The 23,918-nt window shown below is 36.7% G+C and overlaps 2 protein-coding genes across 3 annotated transcripts; one reads left to right on the top strand and one right to left on the bottom strand.

Annotated features, from left to right (window-relative positions):
- Positions 1–13,498: 13,498 nt before the first annotated feature.
- LOC113319841 lies at positions 13,499–18,051 on the bottom strand. Of its 2 annotated transcripts, none has more exons than XM_026568000.1 (3): positions 17,804–18,051; positions 17,359–17,721; positions 13,499–15,879 (listed from the first exon to the last, which is right to left on the bottom strand). In XM_026568000.1, the coding sequence occupies exons 2-3, from the start codon at positions 17,473–17,475 to the stop codon at positions 14,032–14,034; spliced, it is 1,965 nt and encodes a 654-aa protein (XP_026423785.1). In that variant the 5' UTR covers positions 17,476–17,721; positions 17,804–18,051; the 3' UTR covers positions 13,499–14,031. The 2 variants fall into 2 exon arrangements, with proteins under 2 accessions (XP_026423785.1, XP_026423784.1); XM_026567999.1 differs by having other exon boundaries at positions 17,363–17,721.
- Positions 18,052–21,666: 3,615 nt separating this feature from the next.
- LOC113273097 (putative disease resistance protein RGA4) lies at positions 21,667–23,854 on the top strand. The gene is made up of 2 exons (XM_026522868.1): positions 21,667–23,429; positions 23,482–23,854. Exons 1-2 carry the CDS (start codon positions 21,667–21,669, stop codon positions 23,852–23,854), a joined length of 2,136 nt encoding a protein of 711 aa, XP_026378653.1.
- Positions 23,855–23,918: the final 64 nt, after the last annotated feature.

Below are 23,918 nucleotides of genomic sequence, written 5' to 3'. Positions count from 1 at the left end.
AAATGCATTCTTACTTCTCTCCCCATGTATTACTTCTCTCTTTTTAAAACTCATATATCGATTATCAATGCTTTGGAGAAGAAGATGAGGAATTTTTTGTGGAAGCATCATAGTGGCAGTGGTGGAAGTTGTCAAATTTGATCAACTGGAACCAAGTTGGTGCTACCAAAGAGAGAGGAGGTCGTGGCGTGCTCAATCTGGGGAAAATAAATCAAGCATTATTGGCGAAGTGATGCTGGAGATTTGGGGTGGAAAAGTCACAACTATGGTATAAGCTTATCACAGAAAATTATTGGAGTTGTTCTCATACTGGATTCTAGGTAATGTTAGAACTCCTCATGGTGTTTCATGTTGGAGAACTATAACTGAAATGAGTTCTCTAATCTCTGAAAATTCCATTCTCACTTTACATTCTGATACGTCAATATCTTTCTGGCACGATATATGGATCGGAAGCTGCAGTTTGGCTACTTCTTTTACTTCTCTTTATAAACTGGATATGTTGCAGTTTGCAAGTTTTGATGAACATATTACTGCAGATGGGTCTTGGCAATTTGATTTTAAGAGAACGTTATCCAACTCTGAGACAAACTCTTTCGCTGCCTTGATGAATATCTTTAGATCCTCACCTCCAACAAGGGATACTTTTTTTGATACTAGAAGATGGGTTCTTCATTCCACTGGGATTTTTTCAGTTAAATCTCTTTATGCCAAGCTTGTTGTAGATGAAGGTATTCCTGATTTTTCATACAAATTCTCTTGGCAGTCTGGCGTTCCTCCCAAAAACAATTTCCTTCTTTGTGCTGTGCATGGTAAGTTAAACTCGCTAGACATGCTGCGACATAAAGGTATGGATTTATACAGCTCTGGTATCCTTTGAGGAGACAGCCCAGAATCCCACGATCATATTCTTATTCACTGCAAAGTAGCCTATAATATTTGGTCTAGTATTACTCCAAACTAAGATTGGGCATCCCGGAAACTATGTTTTCTTTGGCGTATACTTGGAATAATAATCATATTTCGGGTGCTGGTACTTTGATATGGGATCTTATTCCTGCGACTGTAACTTGGATTTTATGGAGAGAAAGAAATTGCAGAATTTTTTAATCTAATTATAATTTCAAAACATATCTGGAACTTTGTACTGAAGCAATAACTCTGGTTCTTACTTGGGCTACGGCTATGGGAAACGAGATACACAATATCTTCTCTTACACTGTAAATAACTGGGACTTATCCTTTTGCTAATGTCCCAAGTCTTTTATTTTGCTTTTGCTTTTGCTTTTTTCTTTGTCTATACTTTGTAGACTTTGTAAATCCTCCTTTCTCTTAATAAAATTTCTTTCTTCCTATCAAAAAAAAAAAAAAAAAAACAAAACAAAACAACGAAGTTCGTTATAACATGCATGTAGCAGAATATCTCAGACTTTCTGCTGGGAAAGTAAAGTATGAAAAAGTCGAGAAAATGGCTGCAGATATCCTAGATTTGTTTATACCGAGAAAAGATTCATACACGGTTTGGCATGTAGTATTCCTGCTGTATGAGTCTATCCTAGATTTATTTCTGCAGCGAAGAGAGTCTTAAAAGGTTGGGCATGTGATCTTTTTTTTGTATGAGTCGAAAACGATTCCTATGCCCGCATCGGTCTTAATTATTTGAGTACTCAAGGGGTGTTATAAGAATTGCCGATAGCATTTGGAGCTTTAAAGAAACTATCACTCTTTGATTTTGGTGGCACTCAAATCAATGAATTATCAATTTACCAGAGTCTTGCAATAACTTCCTCAATGGTTTGGAAGAATTTAAAAGTATCTACGGACTGTGTGTTTTCTGAAGAACTTAAAAACATCTTGCATTTCCAGGACTGTTTGGACCAATAAGAGGTATAGGAAGACTAAATTCTCTTCAAAGCCCAAGGATATATTCACTGAAGCACAACAACTACCAGAGTTCTCTTTCTGTTTTTTGGTTACCCTTTCTTAATGTTATTCAAAACATATTCATTTTTGCATGCATTTTCCTTGATCAGCCCAGGTATAAAAGTACGGGAACACATGGCAGTATGCTTAGTTCAGCTGGATGATGTGCAGAGCTATATTTCCTTTCAATACTTCCAAATATATATTTATATATGTTGGGAATCTTGGGATCATGAGCTGTCTAATGTGTTTTAGACTTTTAGTAAGTTAATGCGCTGCTTTCGTCCAGCATTTAGAAGAACGATTTTTTTAGGACCATGGTTTTTTAGGGGATCATGGTCTTATTAGGCCAACCTCCCTATACTTATAAGGGATGTTCCAAAATTAGGCAAAATTTTTAATTTAAATTAAAATTAACTTAATAACTATATAAATCTAATCATATACATCTAATCTAAATGAATTTATTAACCAAAATCAAAATCAAAAGAGCAATCGAAAATTTTTAGTTTTGAAAAAAGTTTATTCTCTTCTTCTTCTCTCTTTCCTTGACGTTCCTCGGTCGATTGAAAAACCCATCAATCGTTTTAATTCGTTTTTGGATAGGAAAATTGAGTAGAAATCATCAAAATATGGTTTAAATGGATGTTAAAGTGGCATGTTCGGTTAGGAATAGTTTTAAAAAAACTAGTTTTGTAACCAAACATTCTGAAACCAAGAACACGAAGAACACTTCGGTTATCACAAATTTAATTTTTTATAACCGAACTCCGAGTTCGGTTGGTTCACAAAAAATTCTAAAACTAGTTAGTAACCGAACTCTACCCATAATACAAAAAAAAATGTAACCGAACTGTGTTATTTTTCCTACTATGTTGAGTTATGATATAACCGAACTTTACCTACCTTGTTCGGTTGGTTCGCAAAAATTTCTAAAACTATCTAGTAACCGAACTCTACTTATATTCCAAAAAGAAATTTTTTTTCCAATGTAACCGAACTGTGTTATTTTGTGTACTATGTTGAGTTTCAATTTAACCGAACTAGTTCCACTATGTTCGGTTTGTTCGCAAAAATTTTTGACAAACCGAACTCTTCACTAATTGCATACATGTGGAGTTCGGTTAGATATGTTGTTGGGTTAAAGTTTGCGAACCGACCGAACATTACTCTGTAAGTCCTATAAACAAAGTTCGGTAACCTGCGTGTATGGAAAAGGTAACCGAACAACTAAAAACCTCCATTAAAGAACGAGTTCGGTAACCTGCGTATATGGAAAGGGTAACCGAACTACACTTTCAGATGAGTTCGGTAACCTGTTCTTCACATAAGATAACCGAACAAGCCCAAATCTACCCTAAAAATTTACAGTTTTTTGAAAATTTGGAGTAATTCAACCAACATTATCTAAGTTTGAAACATACCTGGGTACCCAAATACTCTTTCTTCGGTTGTGGTTGGTAAAATCCTTTGTTTTTCATGTTTTCCTTCTTCATCTTCTCCAACTTTACTCTCTCAATAATTCTGATTAATCATTTTACTAATCACTACACTAACTATTATTAACACTAACTAATCATTACCAAAAAATTAATCAAGAGGGTAATTTAGGCATTAATATAAATATATAGATAAGGGGTGATCTAGATTTACTTCTAATGTCTTTACCCAAAATAAAACTATGATCCCCCAAAATAACCATGGTCCCAAAAAAACCGTTCATTTAAAAGGGTTTATCACAAAGTGAAGCCGGTTGACAAAGCCCATGCTTAGAATGTATACAAGGGTAGTTTTGGTAATTTCTTTTCCACCTTAAAACCCTAAACTTATTCTTTCAGTTCTCTCCTTCCAAATCTTTAAACCTTATAAGAAGAAGAGCTTCTCCTCGAGTTTTCTCCTCTTTCATCTGTGCGGTGGAAAGAAAAAAACTCCAAACCCTAACCCTACAAACAACAAACAGATCTCTCTTCTTCGTCATGTTGCATCAATGGAAACAAAAACATCAACAACAACTTTACATCACAATGATTTCTCCTCTCATAAAACTTTCATTTTTTGCATATTAATTTCAACCCTTGATTTAGATTCTTTCTGGACCAGCAGCCTTTTCGTAATCGGGGGATTCTTCTGCACTAACTTTTTCCGTTGAGTATTCATCGATCTGCTCAGTCCAGCGGAACCTGTTTCTACGCTATGGGAATTTCCGTTTCAAGTGAAGATTTTAATTTTCTTTTTCTATTAATTAACACATCTTACAAAACTGGTCTTCTACACTTTTTTAATGTTTGTATCTCAAATGTGAAAATCAAATTTGTATGTGAAAAGCAGGAGCTCAATTATTAATCATCATATAGCAAGCTGTTAATTATTCAAGAAATGCAAATTATGGGGCCATAATAGATTTATTTCGTTACAATTTCCTTAACAGAAAGCCATGCTATGGTGTCTGGTCATTTCATTTTGTAAACCAATTGCTCACAATCACAATTAAGGCACTTGAACTCTTGTTTTGTCTGTGTTCATCTACGAGATTTGACATTACGGTGGAGTTTTGATTTTGTCAATAACAGCACCAACTGAAGGAACAAAACTACTACAATTGTGGTTTTTCTTTCATCAATAGCTTTTCTAGACCTAGAAGTGGTATGGAATTTTGTTAATGATTAATGAAAGAGGTGGATGATTCACAGGAAAGGCATTGTTATATGTAGAGAAAGCATGAAAGATTGATTTTGTCAAATGTTTTAGCCAAGTTAGTGCACTTTAGAGCTTCAGCAGTTATGGATATCACAAAGTGAATCCCTGTGACAAAGCCCATGCTTAGAATGTATACAAGGCTAGTTTTGGTAATTTCTTTTCCACTTTAACTCTAAACTTATCTACATATATCCTTTCAGTTCTCTCCTTTCAAATATCTCCTTGCTTGAAATCTACTCCCTCCGTATCTATTATATTGGTGGAATTTTCATTTTCCCTGTACCACTATAGGCGGAGTCCAAATTTCAAAACCATCTGTTACTTCTATTATCCCTATTTATCATCACAATTAAGTGTATGTCTCTAATATTGGAAATATAATTTAGGGTAAAACAGGAAAAAACACAGAAATTTATAAAATCAAAAAAAAATCTTAATCTAAAAGATTTTACTACTCCGCTTATATATGTGGTACGGAGGGAGTAGATCTCTACTCCCCCAACTTCAGACAAAACCTCCTTCTCAGAAATTCTGTGCAAAAATGGTTTTGCAAATCAGGATTGTGAATGAAATACTTGTTGTGTATGGAAAACCTCACATACACACCCCAACCATTCTAGTTAATTAATATTATGGTATCTCCTCTCAAAAGTATGTTTTACTTTCATTAATTTTTGTTTGGGTTTCCATCTTATTCATCTTAATTTCAGCAGCTATTTAATTGATTCCTGTAAACTGAGTGCTTTATTCATATGTTTGTTCTGTTTCCAACAGGTGATTGATAAATGCAACAGCTGTGTTTACATTCCTCTCAAAAATTAGATCTAACTTTTGTTTTCTTTTATCTGTAAAGCCCAGAGCTGATCCCGTGTCTAGAAGGACCCTGTGAGAAATTTTTTCGTAAAACTTTTTACAATGTCGAATATTTTGTAACAATAATAAACAAAAAAAATCAATAATTTTTATTTAATTTATAAAATTATCGACGATACCAAAGAAAAATTTACAACAAAATAACGGTGTTAATGTGTATTTTATATAGAAAAAATGAAAGTATTAAATCAGAACTTTTTTTCTGGATGTCAATAAGAATACGCAAGGATAACACAAATGATAGTAAGCTTACTCTTGGGTTAAATATGATCAAATTTAAATTTAAATTTAAATCAACAACGAATTGATTGCTCAGTGGATGGATTGTTTAATTATTGCCTCCATAGGTTTTGTGTTCGAGTTCGGCAAGGGTAAAAAAAAATTTAAATTTTTTTTTTTCGGCAGAGCTGGCCCTGGCCGCACACCCTCAGGCCCGGCTCTGTTAAAGCCTGTAACTGAAAACCCTCTTGGGTTAGAAGTAAATTTAATTTCATCACCGTTGGTTTCATTTTCTGTTGAATAATGTACAAATTTCAATCCACGTGCAAGCACTCATATGCCGGTAACCGGCTGGTCCTGGTCATGTTTTCTGTTTTACATGTAAGATAAAAATTTGCAATTTCTATAAACAATTTGGTGGAAAAACTGGACCAAAAGCAACTCCAAACACATTTTAACACTAGTGAACAACAATTTTCGATTTCTTTAATTATCTATTTTCAATTCAAGTCTTCCTTCTGACGCTTACTGTTAAATATGTCTACAAGCTCTTTGAATCAAAACCAAATGAAAAAGAATATAGGAAGAATAAGGTTAGTGGTAACATTGCTTATCGTTAAATAATAAATATGCTTATCGTATTTCATCTTTATCCGGTATGAAGCTCCCATCATGGTTTATGGGTAATCAAGTTTTACTGTCTTTGCCAAATTTGGTGGAGATCCAGCTTTGGAAGTGGTCATATGAACAGCTTATAATTACCTGCAACAACAATTTCTCATGGACCTTGTTATTACCTTAACCTCGAGGATTTGAGGATTATTTTTTGTCATGACTTGAGAATGGTACCAACATCGACACTTCCTTCTATTAATAAGATGGGTTGTGCTCATTGCTAAGGTATATGAGATTCCCAAACTCGAGTTTCTACCAGTAGAGATATGGAAACCTGCTCTCAAATGTCACAGGCTTAAGAGAGTTGGAAAAACGGGAATCTTACTGTTCGGTGGTTTTGCCAGAGTGGCTTAGAAATTTTTCATCACTTGGAAAACTATCCGTATTGGATTGCCCACTTTTGCTAATTAGCCTTCTAGCGTCTCTTTATTAAAGATTCTTCTTTTCCAGTTTGTATGAGAATTAATTTGTAAGTGAAAATGTAAAAATCAAGTTTGTATGTGAAAAACAGGCTGTTAATGAGTAATCATCATAATTTAAACTAATTTAAGTTGTTAAATAATTGCATCTATGGCCTGTAATGCATTCTGGTACTCCAAGCACCTTATCAAAGGATCTATAGGGTAAGCGCAGTGTTGGGGAATGACATTAGTTATGAGGGGAGTTTTTAAGGGATTACCAAATTCCTTCCTTACTTCAACTAAGGGAATCAAGCTTATGTTATAGACTCAGATACCTCACCGGCAAAAATAAGCAGGCTCAGTAAAACGCACGATCACAATATAAACAGACAGAAACATGAAGTAAGAAAAATTCAGCACTAGGTTGAAGGATACAAGACATTCAATCTGATTTGAGATCACAAGAATCAAAAGACTAATTAAGTACCGATCAAAAAATAAAATAAAAAAGACTAATTAAGCGTGGTGGTCAGTCAGTGGCCACAATAATCACATATTAATGTGAATGTTAATATGAACTGTCGGTTTCCCTTTAACGACAACTTCGTCTGTCCACATCTGTCGGTTGCATCGATCAACTGCTTGTTTTAAGGTTTTGACTAGATTGTGCACCCTCCAATACACCGAGGCCGAAGTCGTATAAACATTATATGCTTCAAACACCTTGCTCCTGTTGGCCGCTAGTTCGTCATACAATTCCTTGAGACGCATTTCAACATCATCGTCCACCACCGGTGGGGAGCAGGATGGGCGAGACCCGTAGGGTGATTGACCGTACGCGAGAGTGGCGATGCTAAACTCAGGCCAGTCGCCCGTGTAATCTCTCACTGTATCGCTCACCGATCTATCTTCCAGAATTGTGTTGGCCCAATATTCATCATGTAACCCATCGTATGCTTCAATATTTTGAAACTTGTCAAATATCTGACGTTTAGTATCTTCAACAGCATCGTGAAGTGGTTTCCCAAAATCACCAGAAAGGAAATAGTCCTTGAGATCAGAATCCAGTTTCTTCATTCTCCCCAGTTCTATCTCAAGATCCTCATGGGGCATATCACGATACTTTGTCTGAGCGTTATCTGTATCCTCCATTGTTTCCCATGATTTATACTTGTGTATAATCCGCATCATCGCCTTGGGTATTGACATCTTATGAAGATTCACCTAGATTATATTACTAAAATCAAAACACAGTTGCAGGAAAGAACAATAGTAAACCAAAGAAAGAAATCAAATTGATAAAGAATTTGCCACACAGAGAACCAAGGGTCTAATACCCTTTAAATACTTTAAGTTGATCACAGTAGTTTCCTAACACAGTTCTACCAGATTCAGAACTTAAATTTCCTAATATAAGCAAACTTTTTAAACTAAACCAAACTACCAATTGTAGTTCAGTATCCTATTATAACTCAGATTCTAAAACAGTCTCGTTAGACTAGGATTTCCAAAAACCTCCCTCACTTGTAATGATTCTTTCTTCATCCTTGTCAGGATTTTTTTCTATGTTTTTAGACCGATTCTTTCTTCATCCTATTTTGCTGTTTCATGGAATATCCTCCTTCCAGCATGGGTTCTTAAGGATGTTCCTATTAGTGTTCTAATTGAAATTGTATTGTTCACCAGGTATGCAGCAAAATACCCACCACCAATGAAAACCAGTAAGCTGAGCAACGCACTTAAGTACCTGACACAAGCGCATCTTGAGTACGTAAAGTTTTTGAACGGATCGATCCATCGTGATAGTTTTGTCTTGAAATTATAAATAGTTGATGCTGAAAGAAAAATATATATAATAACTGAGCAGGTATGGTATTCAAACTGGATACAAGACCCTTTTAAGGATTATGTAGCAACAACGAGGCTCTACAAGAGAATGCGTAATTTAAATCACAAAGCCGAGGACGTTTCAACTGGTACAGATGTACATAACAATAATTTTGCAAGTTGCAGGCAGAATGAACTCGATAGAATGACCCCGGGCCAACTCTTGGCCATTCATATTCATCTAAAATGACACGGAATAAAAAGGCTCTGCTGGTAGGGGTTGTCTGAAGGTATATTCTATAGAGGAATGACCAAGTACATTTCAATTGACTAATACAGATAGACTAGTGAAGGCTACTGCCTTTCTTGGTGAAAAAAAGCCACAAGTAAAGATGGTGAAGTGGAAAATATAGTATCGCCAATGGAAAGTTGTGGTTTTAAAAAGGAAGTAGGTAGATGTAAATCTTGTAGGTGGGATTTGGTGAATTTGGATGCAGGATTTCGAAGGTGGGATTTATGAATCCAAGAGATTTTGGTAGAATTATATTTCCCTTGTGCGTGTGGTTTCCAAATCCTCTGGAATCACTTTTCCAGCAAAATCCTCCATAGGAATCTGATCCCTTTCCCTTAAAAGTTTGATGGGAATCTTATCAAGCGATTTATAAACCCAATTCTTTGTACCAATAGATAGGTGGATTCTTATTTTCAAGATGAATTTTCTCACAAATATCCTTATTTATTGTACATAGAAAATTGTGTTACTAATAAGACAAAGGATAAAAATAGAAAAAACATGAAAAATGATGAATTCAAGGTGATTTTCTTAATCTAAAAGATTTGGTCCCTCCGCCTATATATGTGGTACGGAGGGAGTATATATATAGACACACACACGTAACTTTAAGATTCTGAAGGTAACGTCAAACAATATATGAACTTCAAAACAGAGAAATTCTACGAATCCAAAATATTTTAACTGAGTTCTTAAATATACGAGAAATTTGCATGAATCCCGAAAATTTAAAATTCCATGAGACTATAAATTCTCGGTAATTATATATTTCTCAACTAAACCCACAATTAGTGCAAATGGCACATAAAGAACAACATTCCACCATGAGGCTCTAGTTGGAGCTTGAAAGGAAGAAAGAAAGAAATTTCTTATATTTTTGAAAGGTGAGTCTCCCCTTTTGAAATAGCAAGAAAACATAATTCAAAAATAAAACTCCCCCACGGTGTACAAAAAGTAAATTCCTTCCGTTTCTATTAATTAGAAAAAACAGATATAACCAGCACAAATAAAACCCTAAACTTAACGGACTAGATTTAAATCTCTTAACCTTATAAGAAGAATAGTTGTCCTCCATTTCATTCTTCCCCCACCTGTGGTGAAAGTAAAAAATCCCCCCCTAACCCTAAGAGTCAACAGCAAACAGATCTCTACCATGTTCTTCTTTTTCATGTTCCATAAATGGAAACAAAAACATCACCCCACTGAACAACGTCTTCCATCGCAATGATTTCTCCTCTCAAGAAACTTTAATGTTTTGCCTCATGCTTTCCTCATTAATTTAGATTTCTTTCTTTTTCTCAGAATCTGGTTCTAATCACGAGGGTGGTTCTTCCTTGCTTTCCCAGTTGTTTTGTGTGGTTCATCACAAGATGTTCTTAATTGCATGGCCTCCTTCGCCTGAAAATCTTTGTATGTTATGGGATTTTTCTGAAAATGTAATTTTTTTTTCTTTGTTTTAATTAACGTTTGTATGCGAAATCTGAAAAGCAAGTTTGTATGTCAAAATTTCAGAGTAATTTAAGTTTTAATATGTATCCATGGCTTGTAATATCTGGTCTCTGAATAGTTTAGTGGATTCAGTTTTTTACTCTATCCTTTTGCAAGTCGAATGCAATTTTGCGATCAATTATATTTCAATAATTAGCTTCTTCATTTATCCAATTATCTGTTAATATGTCAATATTTTTCTGTTAATTATTTAAGAAATGCAAAATTTGGATCTTTATTTAGTTACAATTTCGTAAACAGAAGTTTGATGCTTCACATGGGACCGTCTGCCAATGTCTTTTTCCAAGCAAATGGCTCCATACCCACGATCACAACCGTCTGGTCGGTCATGAAATACGTATATCATCTGTCTGCCTCCCCTCTGGGGTACAAAGTCTTCCATGAAACCTCCTGCATATGAGTGGAAATCTTGGGAAATATCTGCCTACCGGAGTCCAGACTACGGCTACTTTTGGTTTTCGGAATGAATAGCTATTACGAACTCACGAAGATGAAGATCTACTACAAGTCTAGGTTAAGCCTAAGAAAAAGTTGATTCCGATTCCATTATTTGCAAGCGAAACTGAGAGTTGGTCGGAGGTGGTTTTACTCTGAAGTCATAATACCTTGTAATTTTTGTCAACAACTAGAATGAGGAAACATCCTGTATATTTTTGTCACCAACTAGGATAAGTAATCCTTGTTATAGCTCTACCAATAATGCATTCACATATGATTTGGTGGTTTTGCCAGAGTGGCTTAGAAAATTTTCATTACTTGGACTCCATCTACCCAGAACAAAATGTATTCACACTTGAAAGGCAAACTCACTGTTCCATTCAATTCAAACTTTTCCCCTTCTCCATTTACTTCCAGAGGAAGAAAGTCCATCCCTTCATCATTCATTATCATTTGCCACTTCAAAAATAGTACCAATGCTGGTGTTGGTGGGGGTACCGGAGGTTAAATCCTCCAGGTTATTCACTTGACCTTCGGCAATTTCCATCAATTCCTTATTTGACATTACACATGTAGCGTCAGAAATGAAGGGCATAATTCTGATGTCAGCAAGAATCTCTTGTTCCTTTACCGGCCCACCAACTCTTTCCTTCACTTCCTCATTTGACGTTTCACCAGTAGGTACTGTTATGGTTGTGGAGTCTCCTCCGGCGGCTTAGACGCTCTTAGGCATTGGCACCTCGCCTCGCTTCACGGCTCACACAACATAGCTCCTGGAAACCTCCTAGGTGCAAGTCATGTTCCTCATTTGGGCATTCTGGTGCTAAATATCTCAAGGATAATGCTACGGATAGAGTTTGGGTTCCTAAAGGTATTTTGAGAGATAAGGAAGATAACGGGAAGATTCAAGAACCTTAGAAGGGAGTGGAGCTAGAGATTACTGAGCCAATTGTCTTGGACGACCCTGACGAGAATATGGTGGGGAGTCTATAGGGAAAGGAGGTCACTGCTGAAAATGCTGATTTGAATGGGATGAGAGAGACTGGTGTGGTAGCAGCAACAACTTATTCCAAAGAATTCATTTGGTATGCTTGATGTTGAACCTAAAAACACGGATACTTGTCATGGTGAGGATTCCTTTGATTTAGATGAATATGAAAATGACGTTGGAGGCAAAGACTCTACAACTACAAGTAGGGGCAGTCCGAAGGTAAATACTCTTGAAGACTTACGTACCACGTACAATTCAGTTGACTAATGCGCAACAGGTAGATAGACTAGTGAAAGCTAGTGCCTTACATGGTGTAAAGAAGGCCGCAGGTAAAGATGGTGAAGTAGAAAAATGTAGAATTCCAATTGGATAATATGTTACTGTTGATAAAGGAATGATAGAAGTAGATGTATATTTTGTGCAGGTAGAAAGACTTGGTGGAAATGACAGAAAAATAACATTCGACCAAAGAACAAAAAGTGGAGCAAATTTGGGGCTCCGGTTGGAGCTTCAAAGGCGTAAGAAGCGAGACAACATGAACATAGTAATACAACTGAAAAAGGAACTCGCAAGACTAATAACACGTGTGAAGAATGTGTGGTTTTATATCTTTAACGTGAATCAAAGAACATCCCATCCCACCCATTGTATAGTAGTGAAACAAGATCAAAATTTAACCCTAAAATGAACGGGTTGGATCTTGATCTCTAAACCCTATAAGAAGAAAAGTTTGTCCTCAATTTTACTCTTCCTCCGTCTGTCTGGTGAAAGGAAAAAATCCGAGCCCTAACCATAAAAATCAACCAACAAATAGATTTTTATCATGTTCTTCTTCTTCATGAACCATCAAATGGAAACAAAAACATCAGCCGAGTCAACAAGATGTTTCCCTCATCACAGTGATTTCTCCTCTCACACAACTTTGATTTTTTGATTACCTTCGCCCATTGATTCAGATTCTTATCTGTCAATGACAACTTGATGTAATCAAATGGGTAGTTCCTCCTTGTCTATCCAAACTTTTCTGGTGTGGATCTTCTAAGTGCTCAGTGGTTCTTACGAGATGTTTTTTTATTGAACTACCTCCTTCACTTAGAAAATGTTGATCTGCTTTGGGATTTGTCTAAAGATCCAATCTTTTTCTTATGTTAATTAATGTTTGTATGCAAGTTTGTATCTAAAATTTTTAGAGCAATGTAAGTTGTTATTTGCATCTACGGCTTGTAATTCATTCTGGTGATCTCTGAACAGTTTCAATGGATTCAGTTCTTTACTCTATCCTTTTGCAAATCTAATGCATCCCTGCAGTTAATTGTATTCAATAATTAGCTTCTTCGTTTATCAATTACTGTTTAGCTAGCTCTTAATAAGAAATGCAAAGTTTGGAACCAAAATAGACTAAGCTACTGAGAATGTGGGATACAGCTGATTTAACTAAAGCTGGAAACCTGGCCTTTCTGCTTGCTAACTAGAGGATAAAAATCCTCAGAGAATGGCAAATTTGACATTTTAGAATGCTTTGGTTATTTGAGTTTTTTTTTTTAGAAATCCATGTATTTTGGATGTTTTTGAAGTTTAAACAAGGAAATAATCCTGTAATTTGTTAAATCAAAGAATTACCAGAGTCTTGTGTGTTTTCTGCGGAATTAAAAATTGAACGAATTTGAAACATCTTGTATTTCCAGTAATCTTTGGACCAAGAGGTTTAAAAAGACTTACTTCTCTTTAAAGCCTACCGACAATATTCAGTGAGTGGAGCACAAATGTGTTAAAGAGGATGGAAACCGTTAAAACATCTCCAACACCTTCCCAATGTTGAGGAACTAGAGCTGGAGCTTTTTAGTCACAATATGTTGCTAGCGATTTACCTGAGGTCTCTTCCTGTTCCTCTTCCTCATTACTAGTACCACTACCAGCAGAAGCAGATGAAGAAGCAGAAGATATCCAACACCTCATTTCCCTTCGTAGCTTACAACTATCTGCAGGGCTCAAGGGAAACTCTCTTCCCAGTCAACTTGAACACCTCACAGGTTTAAGAGAATTATCAATTAGAAATACTGCAGTGTATTGGATTAGAAATTTTTCATCACTTAAAAGAGTATCTGCATTGAATTGCCCTCAATTGATTATCTTTTCGAGGACTTCACCTACCCAGAACAAAATGTATTCACACATGAAAGGCAAACTCACTTTCCGTCGGCTTCTGTCATGTCTTCTTCGCTTGCATTCAATTTAAAATTTTCCCCTTCTCCATTTACTTCCAGAGGAAGAAAGTTCATCCCTTCATCATTTGCCACTTCAACAATAGCATCAGTAATGATGGTGGTGGTACTGAATGCCTCCTCGTTATTTACCTTTCCTCCGACAATTTCCATCAATTCCTCATTTAACATTTCACATGTAGCATCAGCAATGGAAGGCATAGTTCTGATGTCAGCTTCCTTCACTTCTCCACCAACTCTTTCCTTAACTTCCTCACTTGACGTTTCACCAGTAGCATCAGTAACAGGTGTCATGGTTGTGGCATCGGCTTGTTCATCTACTTGCCCGCCGATGTTTTCCATCACTTCCTCGTCCGGCATTTCACTAGTAGCAGCAGTAATGGAGGTGATGGTTGTGGTGGTATTTCTGATGCCGGCAAGAATCTCTTGTTCCTTCACTTCCTCATTTGACGTTTCACCAGTAGCATCAGTAACAGGTGTCATGGTTGTGGCGTCGGCTAAAGCCTCTTGTTCATTTACTTCCCCACCAACATTTATCATCACTTCGTCGTCTGGGATTTCACTAGTAGCAGCAGTAATGGCTGTGATGGTTGTGGTGGTGGCTAAAGGCTCTCTGTTTTCATCAACTTCCCCATCAATATTGTTCATCACTATCTCATTTGACATTTCAACAGTAGCATCAGTAATTGCAGCGATGGTTGTGGTGGTGGCTGGAGTGTGCTCTTTCCCATAAACATTTTCTGTTGCCTCCTCATTTAAAAAATCAACTGCTTCTGCTTTGCCAATATTAGCCTCAGAGGCTTCAACAGCGTGAACATCTTGCTCTACAACCCGCAATCGAGCCATGTGTTTTTTTCCCTTCTCATGACTGACCAACATTTTCTCAGTTCTGCACCCAACCTGGCATTGTTCACACCAATATTTGAACTTTTCCTTGAAATCTTCTTGCTTTACTACTGACTTCACATTTTTCCCAACGTCCAATTTAACATCCTCATTATCTTGCTTCAATGTCCGAATCTGAGCGATGTGTTTTTTTCCCTTTTCATGGACAGCCATATTAATTGCACTCCGGCACCCTATTTGACAATGTTCGCACCAGAATTTAAAAAATTTCTTTACATCTTCAGGATTCTGATTTTTCTGCAGTATTGCTTCCCCACTATTCTCTGACTTCATAGCTTTCGCTGGCATTTTCCCACCAACTGGATTGCACCTGCTATTAATCTTTGACCCCTCTGGCTTCTCCGGCAATGTAATGGAGCCCTCAATGTGCACTTTCCCGCCAATTGGACTAGACCTACTATCGATCTTTGGCTTCTCTGCAAATGTAATGGAGCTCTCAATATCCTTGTTCTCTACTCCCTTCATATTCAGTTCGGCCTCATCGTCTTCATCTTCCTCACCTTGGAGATGGTCACTCTGCTTATGCTCATTTGCAGCTTTGTCTTTCTGAACTGATTCTATGTCATTCATCTGCTCCGCTGGAATCTTTTTTCCCTCGTCACCTAATACTGAACTGCTACTGGCATTTGCAAGGTCTAGTTCATCACTGTGCTTCGACACACCAGAGCCTTCAATATCCAAACTTATTGCTCCCTTTGCTCTCATCAGTCCTAGTTCTCTGGCCTTGTGCTTTCTACCTTGTAGGTGGGAGTCCAGAGCCTTCTCACTGGTGGCACTTACCTCACAGAGAGCACAGCTCCATTCCTTTTGAGGTTTCTTCTTCGAACTACATAAAGCAAACCCATTAACTCCAATCGCGGTTATTTTTCTCTTGATCCCAGTAATGCTGGGGATTGCCGGCTTAAGCTGCAACGAAACAGTCATGGACAGCCTTATCAGGGATTCTACATGGAATAACTGTTATCTGATGAATGGTAATAGTCATTACAATTTTTTCTGTGTCAACGACACCATTTTCTGTAACTAAAACATCATATTTACCTTGCCTTACTTTTAGGTGCAGTCACATTTGTACTTTCAGCCTAAATAGCAAGAGTACAGCGATTTTATAAAGAAAGTTTCTCTTCTGGAATTAGTATGCACTTTGTGACTGAAACCGTACTTAATGGACAAACCAAGAGAAGAAAAAAAACACCCAAATCATACGTTTCCAGCAACATGATCCGGAGATGAGCATGCTTAAAAATTTTAAAAACAACACTGAACTCTTCCTAGTAAATTGATCACCATGAAGCATACCATAACGTTGTATTTATTAGCAAGATCAATGGCCTTGCTTATTAGCCATTGCAAGTACATAATCAGGGATAAAGAAAATCAAAATTATTTCTGGTTAAGGAAAACACATTTCTTAAGAGATATTAAGAAAAGAATGAACATTTCTTGTTCTTTGTCACACAGTTAATTGAACAGGATGGTTAGAGCCACAAAGGTATTGCAGAAGGCAGCTACAGGTGCATTTAGCATAACTCATATGAACAAAACCCACACCATCTAATTCCACGAAATAAAAAAAACTCTGTACCTAAGATTTATAAGTGGAAAGCTTAACTGTAGTTCTTGGTCATCAACTACCCACCATGGATGAAAACCACAACTACTAATTCTATTTGTACAAATTCGCAACACAATTTTAGGTTCCAATAAACCAAATGTCACCCCCTGATATGCAGCTGGCCAACATGATTTTATGACACTGCGAACCCAAAGTGGCATGAAATTTATCACATCCCTAATCTGTCTAGCAAAATGTGCAAAATAGCAGTATCCTACCTACAATTTGTATTTCTTCAGAGAAAACAAAATGAATGAGGACTGCAAGGATGTAGTTTCAAAGAAGCCTCATATGGTTGGTGGGGTTTTGCTCCTTTTGCCTATTAAACCCTTGCTAATAAATATGCTTGGGTAGACATTAGAAACATGACAATTCTTTCACGCAAAGATATATTTCCAAAATGAAAACCTAGAGTTTGACCTTGAAAAGAGAGGCACAGTTATTATAACAAAACAGCAATGAAAAAAGACTGTCAAAACATATCATACTTTCTTACTTGACAACATTACCCAATCTGGAAAAAAATTTAAATCAAATTTCATAAGATTCTAGTTTGAATGTTTACTACTTCAGGTAAACACAGTGTAGCTTTTTTACAATCTTTTTTTTTTGGCTTTTCTGATTGGCTCTAGCTTTCTAGAATCCTGAAATTAGGAAAATCCGATTACTCATCATAATCATTTCAACACACACCAGATTGCATCAAACCAAATGAAGGGAAAAAAAATTTCAATCAATTTTACTTAAAATGTAAAACGAATTCCTCTTACCAACCTCAGTGATTTTAACTCCATCAGGATGCCTCTGAAATGGTAACCTGCCAAAGCTTCCAACTTCAGGTTGTAATGAGATTGAAAATCTGTCCTGTAACCTAGAAGAAGAAGCATCAATAATTTGATTATTAAGATTATTATCAACGACTTGATTATTAAGTAATGGAAACCCTAATTGTCTCTCCATAGCCATTTCTCTTCTAACTTCATCTTCTAATTCACGTCTACGGATAAGTTCAGCTGCAATTATCTCTTCACGAATTCTTCTTTTTTCAATTTCCCTTTGAATTGCTTCTTCTCTAACAGGATTTGAATCACTAAAGAAATCTCTACTTATAATACCATTGTTGAAATAACCAGCTGAAAAAAAAACAAAATCAGGCAAAAGAATTAGTATCAAAAAACTCAAATCAAGGTTTTGTATTGATTTAGTGAATCATACCTCGCATTGCTTGTTCTGCGAAATAATTAATGTTATGGGAATTGGGAGGAAAGAAGTATGGAGGAGACGGAGCATTTCTATTTTCAGGTCGGAATCTGAAATCCATGGAGATTACAGTGATGGAAACAGAGATGGAGATAGTGAGTGAAAAATTGGGGCTAGGGTTTAAAATTTCGACATAAACAAGGGGAAAGACTCGGAGAGAGAGGGAGACAAAGGCATAGGGAACTGTAACGCACTGCGGTGGAGTTTCCTTGGTTCCTTTTTAGTTTTTACCCTTACTCAAAACAATATGCTAAAGAGTAGAGGGGCGGTACCGTGATCCTTTAGTTGGTTAGGGATGTCCTAAAGGGTTGTAAATTGATTAGATTACTCTTTTTACCTTAAATCAACCCAAATCAAATCAATTTTTTTTTAAACCTAATGAATAAGAAAAAATCAAATCAGTTTTTTTTTCATCTTCTTCTTCATCTTTTCTTCTCCTCCATCAACCGTAACCTCCGTTAAAACTGAAAATTTCATCGTCTTCGATTAACCGGCGATTTGAAAAAGTTTGGAAAAACCCTGTTAGGGTTTAGTTTGTTTGTTGGATTTAAGTTAATTTTGTATCAAAAATTAGGGTTTTGTATGAAAATTGAAATTGAAATTTCTGGTTGCATGTGAGTTACGATTGGTAATAACTCAAATACGAACCGTAACTGTAGATTGGATTGATTGTACGGTTGGTTTAAACTCAAATACCAAACGTAAGTTCTTAATTTTGAGAAATATGTTCAGTTACGGTTTGTATGTGCATCATATTTATCAACCGTAATTGAGTTACGGTTTGTTACTCAAACAACCATACCAACCGTAAATAATCTTGTGTCTTAAGAACTTATCAAATAATGATTTACGGTTCAAAAGTTAAGTTGGCACACCAACCGTAGGATAGTTACGTTTGGTCTCGATTCATTAGTTACCAACCGTAATTTAGTTACGGTTGTTGTCCAAATTTAATTACCAACCGTAACTGGTTTTACGATTGGATCTTCCCCAAATTTAACCAGTTACGGTTGGTATTCGATAAATTACGAACCGTAACCAAGAGTTACCGTTGGTCACAAGCAAAATTGCAACCGTAAGTTCTTCTGAAAATCTAGGATTACTGGAATCACTGGAATCACTCATTTTGGTTGAGTGAATCAAAATCTAGGGTTACTGGAATCACTGGAATCACTCATTTTGGTTGAGTGAATCAAAATCTAGGGTTTCACAAATATCACAAAAGATTTTCTTTTTCTTCTCCTCTGAACTTTTTTTTAACTCTAAAAATCTGATTTTGTTTTGATTTTGAGTTAATAGAAGTGAAATTAATCATTAACACTAAACTTGATTATCATCACTAAACTAGGTTATCAATGATGAGGGTTAATTTGTCATTTCTAGTTTTTTTTATAAGGGACACCTTGAATGATCTTGTAATGACCCTTTTTGTCCTATTATCATGTCGCCCCTCTACTAAATCATGTCGCCCCTATACCAAGATTGTTAATTTTGTTTAATGCATTTCACATCTTCACACTTAAAAGTCTTGATAAAATAAGCTCTCACGCCGAATGGTGATGAAATCATCGTTTCCTAATAGTCGGAGTAGATCTTTTCTAATATAGAAGTTATTGAAAACACTTGGCATAACTCTATTGGTCAGGATATTAAAAATAGGGTTTCACTTTGTTTACATCAAGTATTTAACCGTATGTTAGTAACGACGTCAACAAAAAGGAAGATGACAACACTTCCGTGAGAGTTTTAATCAATTTAATTTTCTTACACCGTGTTTACACCAAATACTTAATTGTACGTTAGTTCCACCGTCTAAGGTGGACAATACTTCTGCCAAAAATTTTGTTATGAAAAAAGAAAACTTAACTTACCGTGTTTAGAATTTTATGGAAGTCCAAACTCAATTTAGAACTCAAGTACATAATATATTGCAACTCTTTTTTCCAAATTAATACATTAAAGGGAAAAAAGATCATATATTTTCTGCGAAAATAAAAGAAACAATAAACAAAATTCTATCTTTTCTCCACGTATTTATTGCATTTGTCCGGCCGCACCAAATAAAAATTGCATCGTCACGGGGCCAGGGACGGACCCAAGAAGTTTTAATTTTTTCTCTGTATGGGCTAATAGCCTTGGCCCAGTATAGCATTTCAATTTTTAGTTTGTTGGGATGTGACGACTACCTGGGCTAAAGCCCGGGTTAGCCCAGGTGTAGGTCCGTCAGTGCACGGGGCTGGATGAAGCCCCCCGTACACCAAATAAGAAGAAGAAAATACCCAGTGGATAGCACGGGCACCAATCTAGTATATATAAATGTCGTATATAAAATTCGGCATATGTTTGGGTAATAGATAGGAAAATTTGTAGAGAAAACAATATTGCGCGAAAATTAAAAAGAATTATTATTGAGTCGTCTGACTTGCAATTTTGCGTACCGCAAGAATTTGGATCGGCAGAAATGCATGCATTATTCGGTATGTAAAATGCAAATTAGGTCAATTCTGCGATCAATTACGCGTAATTCTGTAAAAATGCGGAAACGACAGAATTCTCATTGAATAATACGTTTTATATATATGAATGGGGCACAAAAATTTTCGCATATATAAAATGAAGTATCTATATTATAAGGGACAATAGATTTTTTTTATTTGGACGGAGATGTACAGTTTGGCCACATAAAGAACGGTCCAGATTGAGGCACACATCTAATTAAGCTACAAATTAATTCACGTACTGCTTTTACCTAACACAATGAATTAAATTTTTAATGTGCATTTATTTGGGAATTAAAAAGTAACGGTTTGACATTAAATGAAGATTAAATTAAGAGTTAAGTTAATGGGCGTTTAATTTAGAATAAAAGTAACACATTAAATGAGAGGAATAACTCCCAAATAAATTCTCATTAAAAATCTAACTTATTGTCTTAGATAAAATCTATATGTGAATTAATCTGGACCCTTCTTTATATTCCTAAAATGTAGATTGAAAATCTACATGCCAATTTTACATTGATACGAGCACATAGTCAATATTCATTTTTGAAAACAATTGTTATTAAACGGAGGTGTTGAACAGAAAATACAGTGGCTGCAAGAATGAGTGTGGCAAATGTTTAATGTGGTAGTACAGATGAAGCTGATTCAGGTGGAATGAAAGGTGCAGCACTGGTTAGGCCTTGGCCTAACTTAGCTGACAAGCTCTCTGACTCAACCTGACTTGGCTGGCTTAACTCACTGGTTGACCAGTCGACTTTGACCGATGACCAAGTTTGACCGTCGACCAGTAGTGGACTTTCCTGGTAACCGGCGACAGCACTCCGGTCAGATTCCGGTGATGGCGTAAGCAATCCACATGGCATATCCGAGCCCACGTGTACAGTTTTCATGTTGATTTAACTGAGTTAAATCAATGATATAACATTAAATCAGTGATACAAAGGACTTTTGGGTCTTTTTAGTTACACCTAACGGTGCTAACTTTCCATCCATCACTTTTGGTCAAAACTTGTCTAGTCTAGCAATAAATAAAAAAAGTGGCCTAGATTTGAAAAGCACCAAAAAAAAACAAACCTATTTTTGTAAAAAGCCCAAAATTTAAGGAATCTTCATCTTGGTTGGAATTCCTTACTTGAAGGGCTACCTGGTTCCATCACTAGTCTATCTAACTTGCAAACATTAAATCTCGACTCTTGTGGATTGAAATGTTTACCTGATGATATTGGAGGTTTGAAAAGTTTAAGGTGCCTTGAGCTATGCGGAACTAGAGTTACCGAATTACCAAAGTCCATCAAAGATTGCGCCGATCTGGAAATGTTGGATCTTTCTGGGTGTCAAATCGAAGACCTTCCAGACAATATTGGTGAGTTAAAAAGTCTAAGGTGCCTTGATATTTCTCGTAATAGAAGTATAAGAAAGTTACCCGACTCTATCACTGGTCTAAATAATTTGAGTAAATTCTTACTTGAAGAATGTCGTGATCTTGAAGAATTGCCGATAGCATTTGGAGCTTTAAATAAATTGACATTCTTTGATTTATCTGGCACTCGCATCAAAGAATTGCCAGAGTCTTGCAATAACGGCCTCAATAGTTTGGAAGAATTAAGAGCATCTGCGGATTGTGCGGTTTCTACCGAAGTAAAGAATCGGACGAATTTGAAGCATCACACAATTCCAGGAGGAAAAAGACTACCAATTTCTCTTCAACGCCGAGGGTTGTATACAGTGGTGGACGACAACCGCATACATATTCAAAATTTACAAAATGTGAGAGGTGGAGCAGAAGAAGCCCGGCAAGCAAATCTGAAACTTATGGAAAACGTTATCCATTTACATTTGGAGTGGTCTAGAAATGAGGCGGTGGTGAGTGTTATGGAAGAGATTAATGTGGCAGAGGTCTCGGAAGAACTCCAACCTCACCCTAATTTGAAAGTGTTATTCATTGAAAATTTTGCAGGTTGGAAGCTCCCATCATGGTTGATGGGTAATGAAGTTTTACTGTGTTTGCCAAATTTGGTGGAGATCCAGCTGACCTATTGTTCGAGATGTGAACAGGTTTTAGGGTTTGGGCTACTTCCTTTCCTGAAAAAACTCAGACTACTCTTTATGCAAAACCTGAGAGAATGGGTAGAGCCGTTGCCATTAACTACAACAACACTTCCGCAAGGACCTTGTTATTACCCTTCTCTCGAGGAATTGACAATTGATAATTGTCAACATTTGAGAGTGGTACCAACGTCGACGTTTCCTTCTCTTAAGAAGTTGTCCGTATCTGGCAACAAAGAAGTGTTATGTTCATTGCTGGGAAACCACTTAACCTCTCTCAAGGAGCTTACGGTATGTAGGATTCCCAAACTCAAATTTCTACCGGTAGAGATATGGCAACCTAGTATCGAACGGCTAGAAGTTATAATCTGCCCAGAATTTCAATGTCTTGTTCAGAACGAAGAGGAGTGCAACCGTCACCTCAGTGGAATGGTTTCCCTACGGAAAGTGAGGATTGATTATTCAAAACAATGGAATCCGTTTAAGGATCTTCAATACCTTCCCAATCTTGAGGAACTGACTATTGGTAGTCTCCACTACTCGCTTTTTACTTGTCTTGATAACTTTGTTTTTAGTCAGGGGTGGAGCCAGAAAATTTCCTATGGGGAGGCAAAAAACATTGAGTTTCTGCAAAAGATGACAAATATGCTTGGGATAAAGGAAAAAAAGAGCAGAGATGGGCTTGGGAGCGTACGCAACATTGGTTCACACTTTGCCTCTTCCTCGTTACCAGTAGCATTACCAGCAGAAGAAGATGAAGAAGCAGAAGGTATCCAACACCTCATTTCCCTCGGTAGGTTAAATATTATCAATTGGAACGAGGGCAGTTCTCTTCCTCGTCAACTTGAGCACCTCACAGGTTTGAGAGAATTACACCTATGGAGCTGTTATGGTTTGGTGGTTTTGCCTGAGTGGCTTAGAAACCTTTCATCACTTGAAAGACTACGCGTAAGTAGTTGCCCACAATTGGGTAAAACATATGCAGACAGACAAGGGGAAGAGTATCAGAAGATATCTCATATAAAATACATGTAAGTATGCAATTACGTATTTCTGTTTGTCCTTTTCGGCTACTGGTTGTAGGCTACTGGTTGTAGGCTACCCTGAATTTCATAGTTTGGTTCGGGACAAAGAGGAGGGCCGTTTATACCTTAGTGGAATGATTTCCCTTTGCAAAGTGATGATTTATTATTCAGAAAAAAGGAAGCCTTTGGAGGATCTTCAATACCTTCCCAATCTTGAGGAACTGGGGATTGGTAACTCTGCCTTTTTTACTATCCCTTCCTCGATGATACCAGTACCCCTACCAGCAGAAGCAGATGAAGCAGCAGAGGGCATTCAACACCTCATCTACCTGCGTAGCTTACTTATCGACAGATTCCTCACGGGCGGTTCTCTTCCTCATCAAGTTAAACACCTCACAGGTTTGAGAAAATTAGACAGAGAAATGTTCTAGTTCGGTGGTTTCGCCTGAGTGGCTTCCAAACCTTTCATCACTTGAAAGCCTACGTGTATGGGTT

This window comes from Papaver somniferum, chromosome 1 (genome assembly GCF_003573695.1).
Source record: "Papaver somniferum cultivar HN1 chromosome 1, ASM357369v1, whole genome shotgun sequence".
In the NCBI taxonomy this organism is placed as follows: domain Eukaryota; kingdom Viridiplantae; phylum Streptophyta; class Magnoliopsida; order Ranunculales; family Papaveraceae; genus Papaver; species Papaver somniferum.
This window is presented reverse-complemented; position numbering and strand designations above follow the sequence as displayed.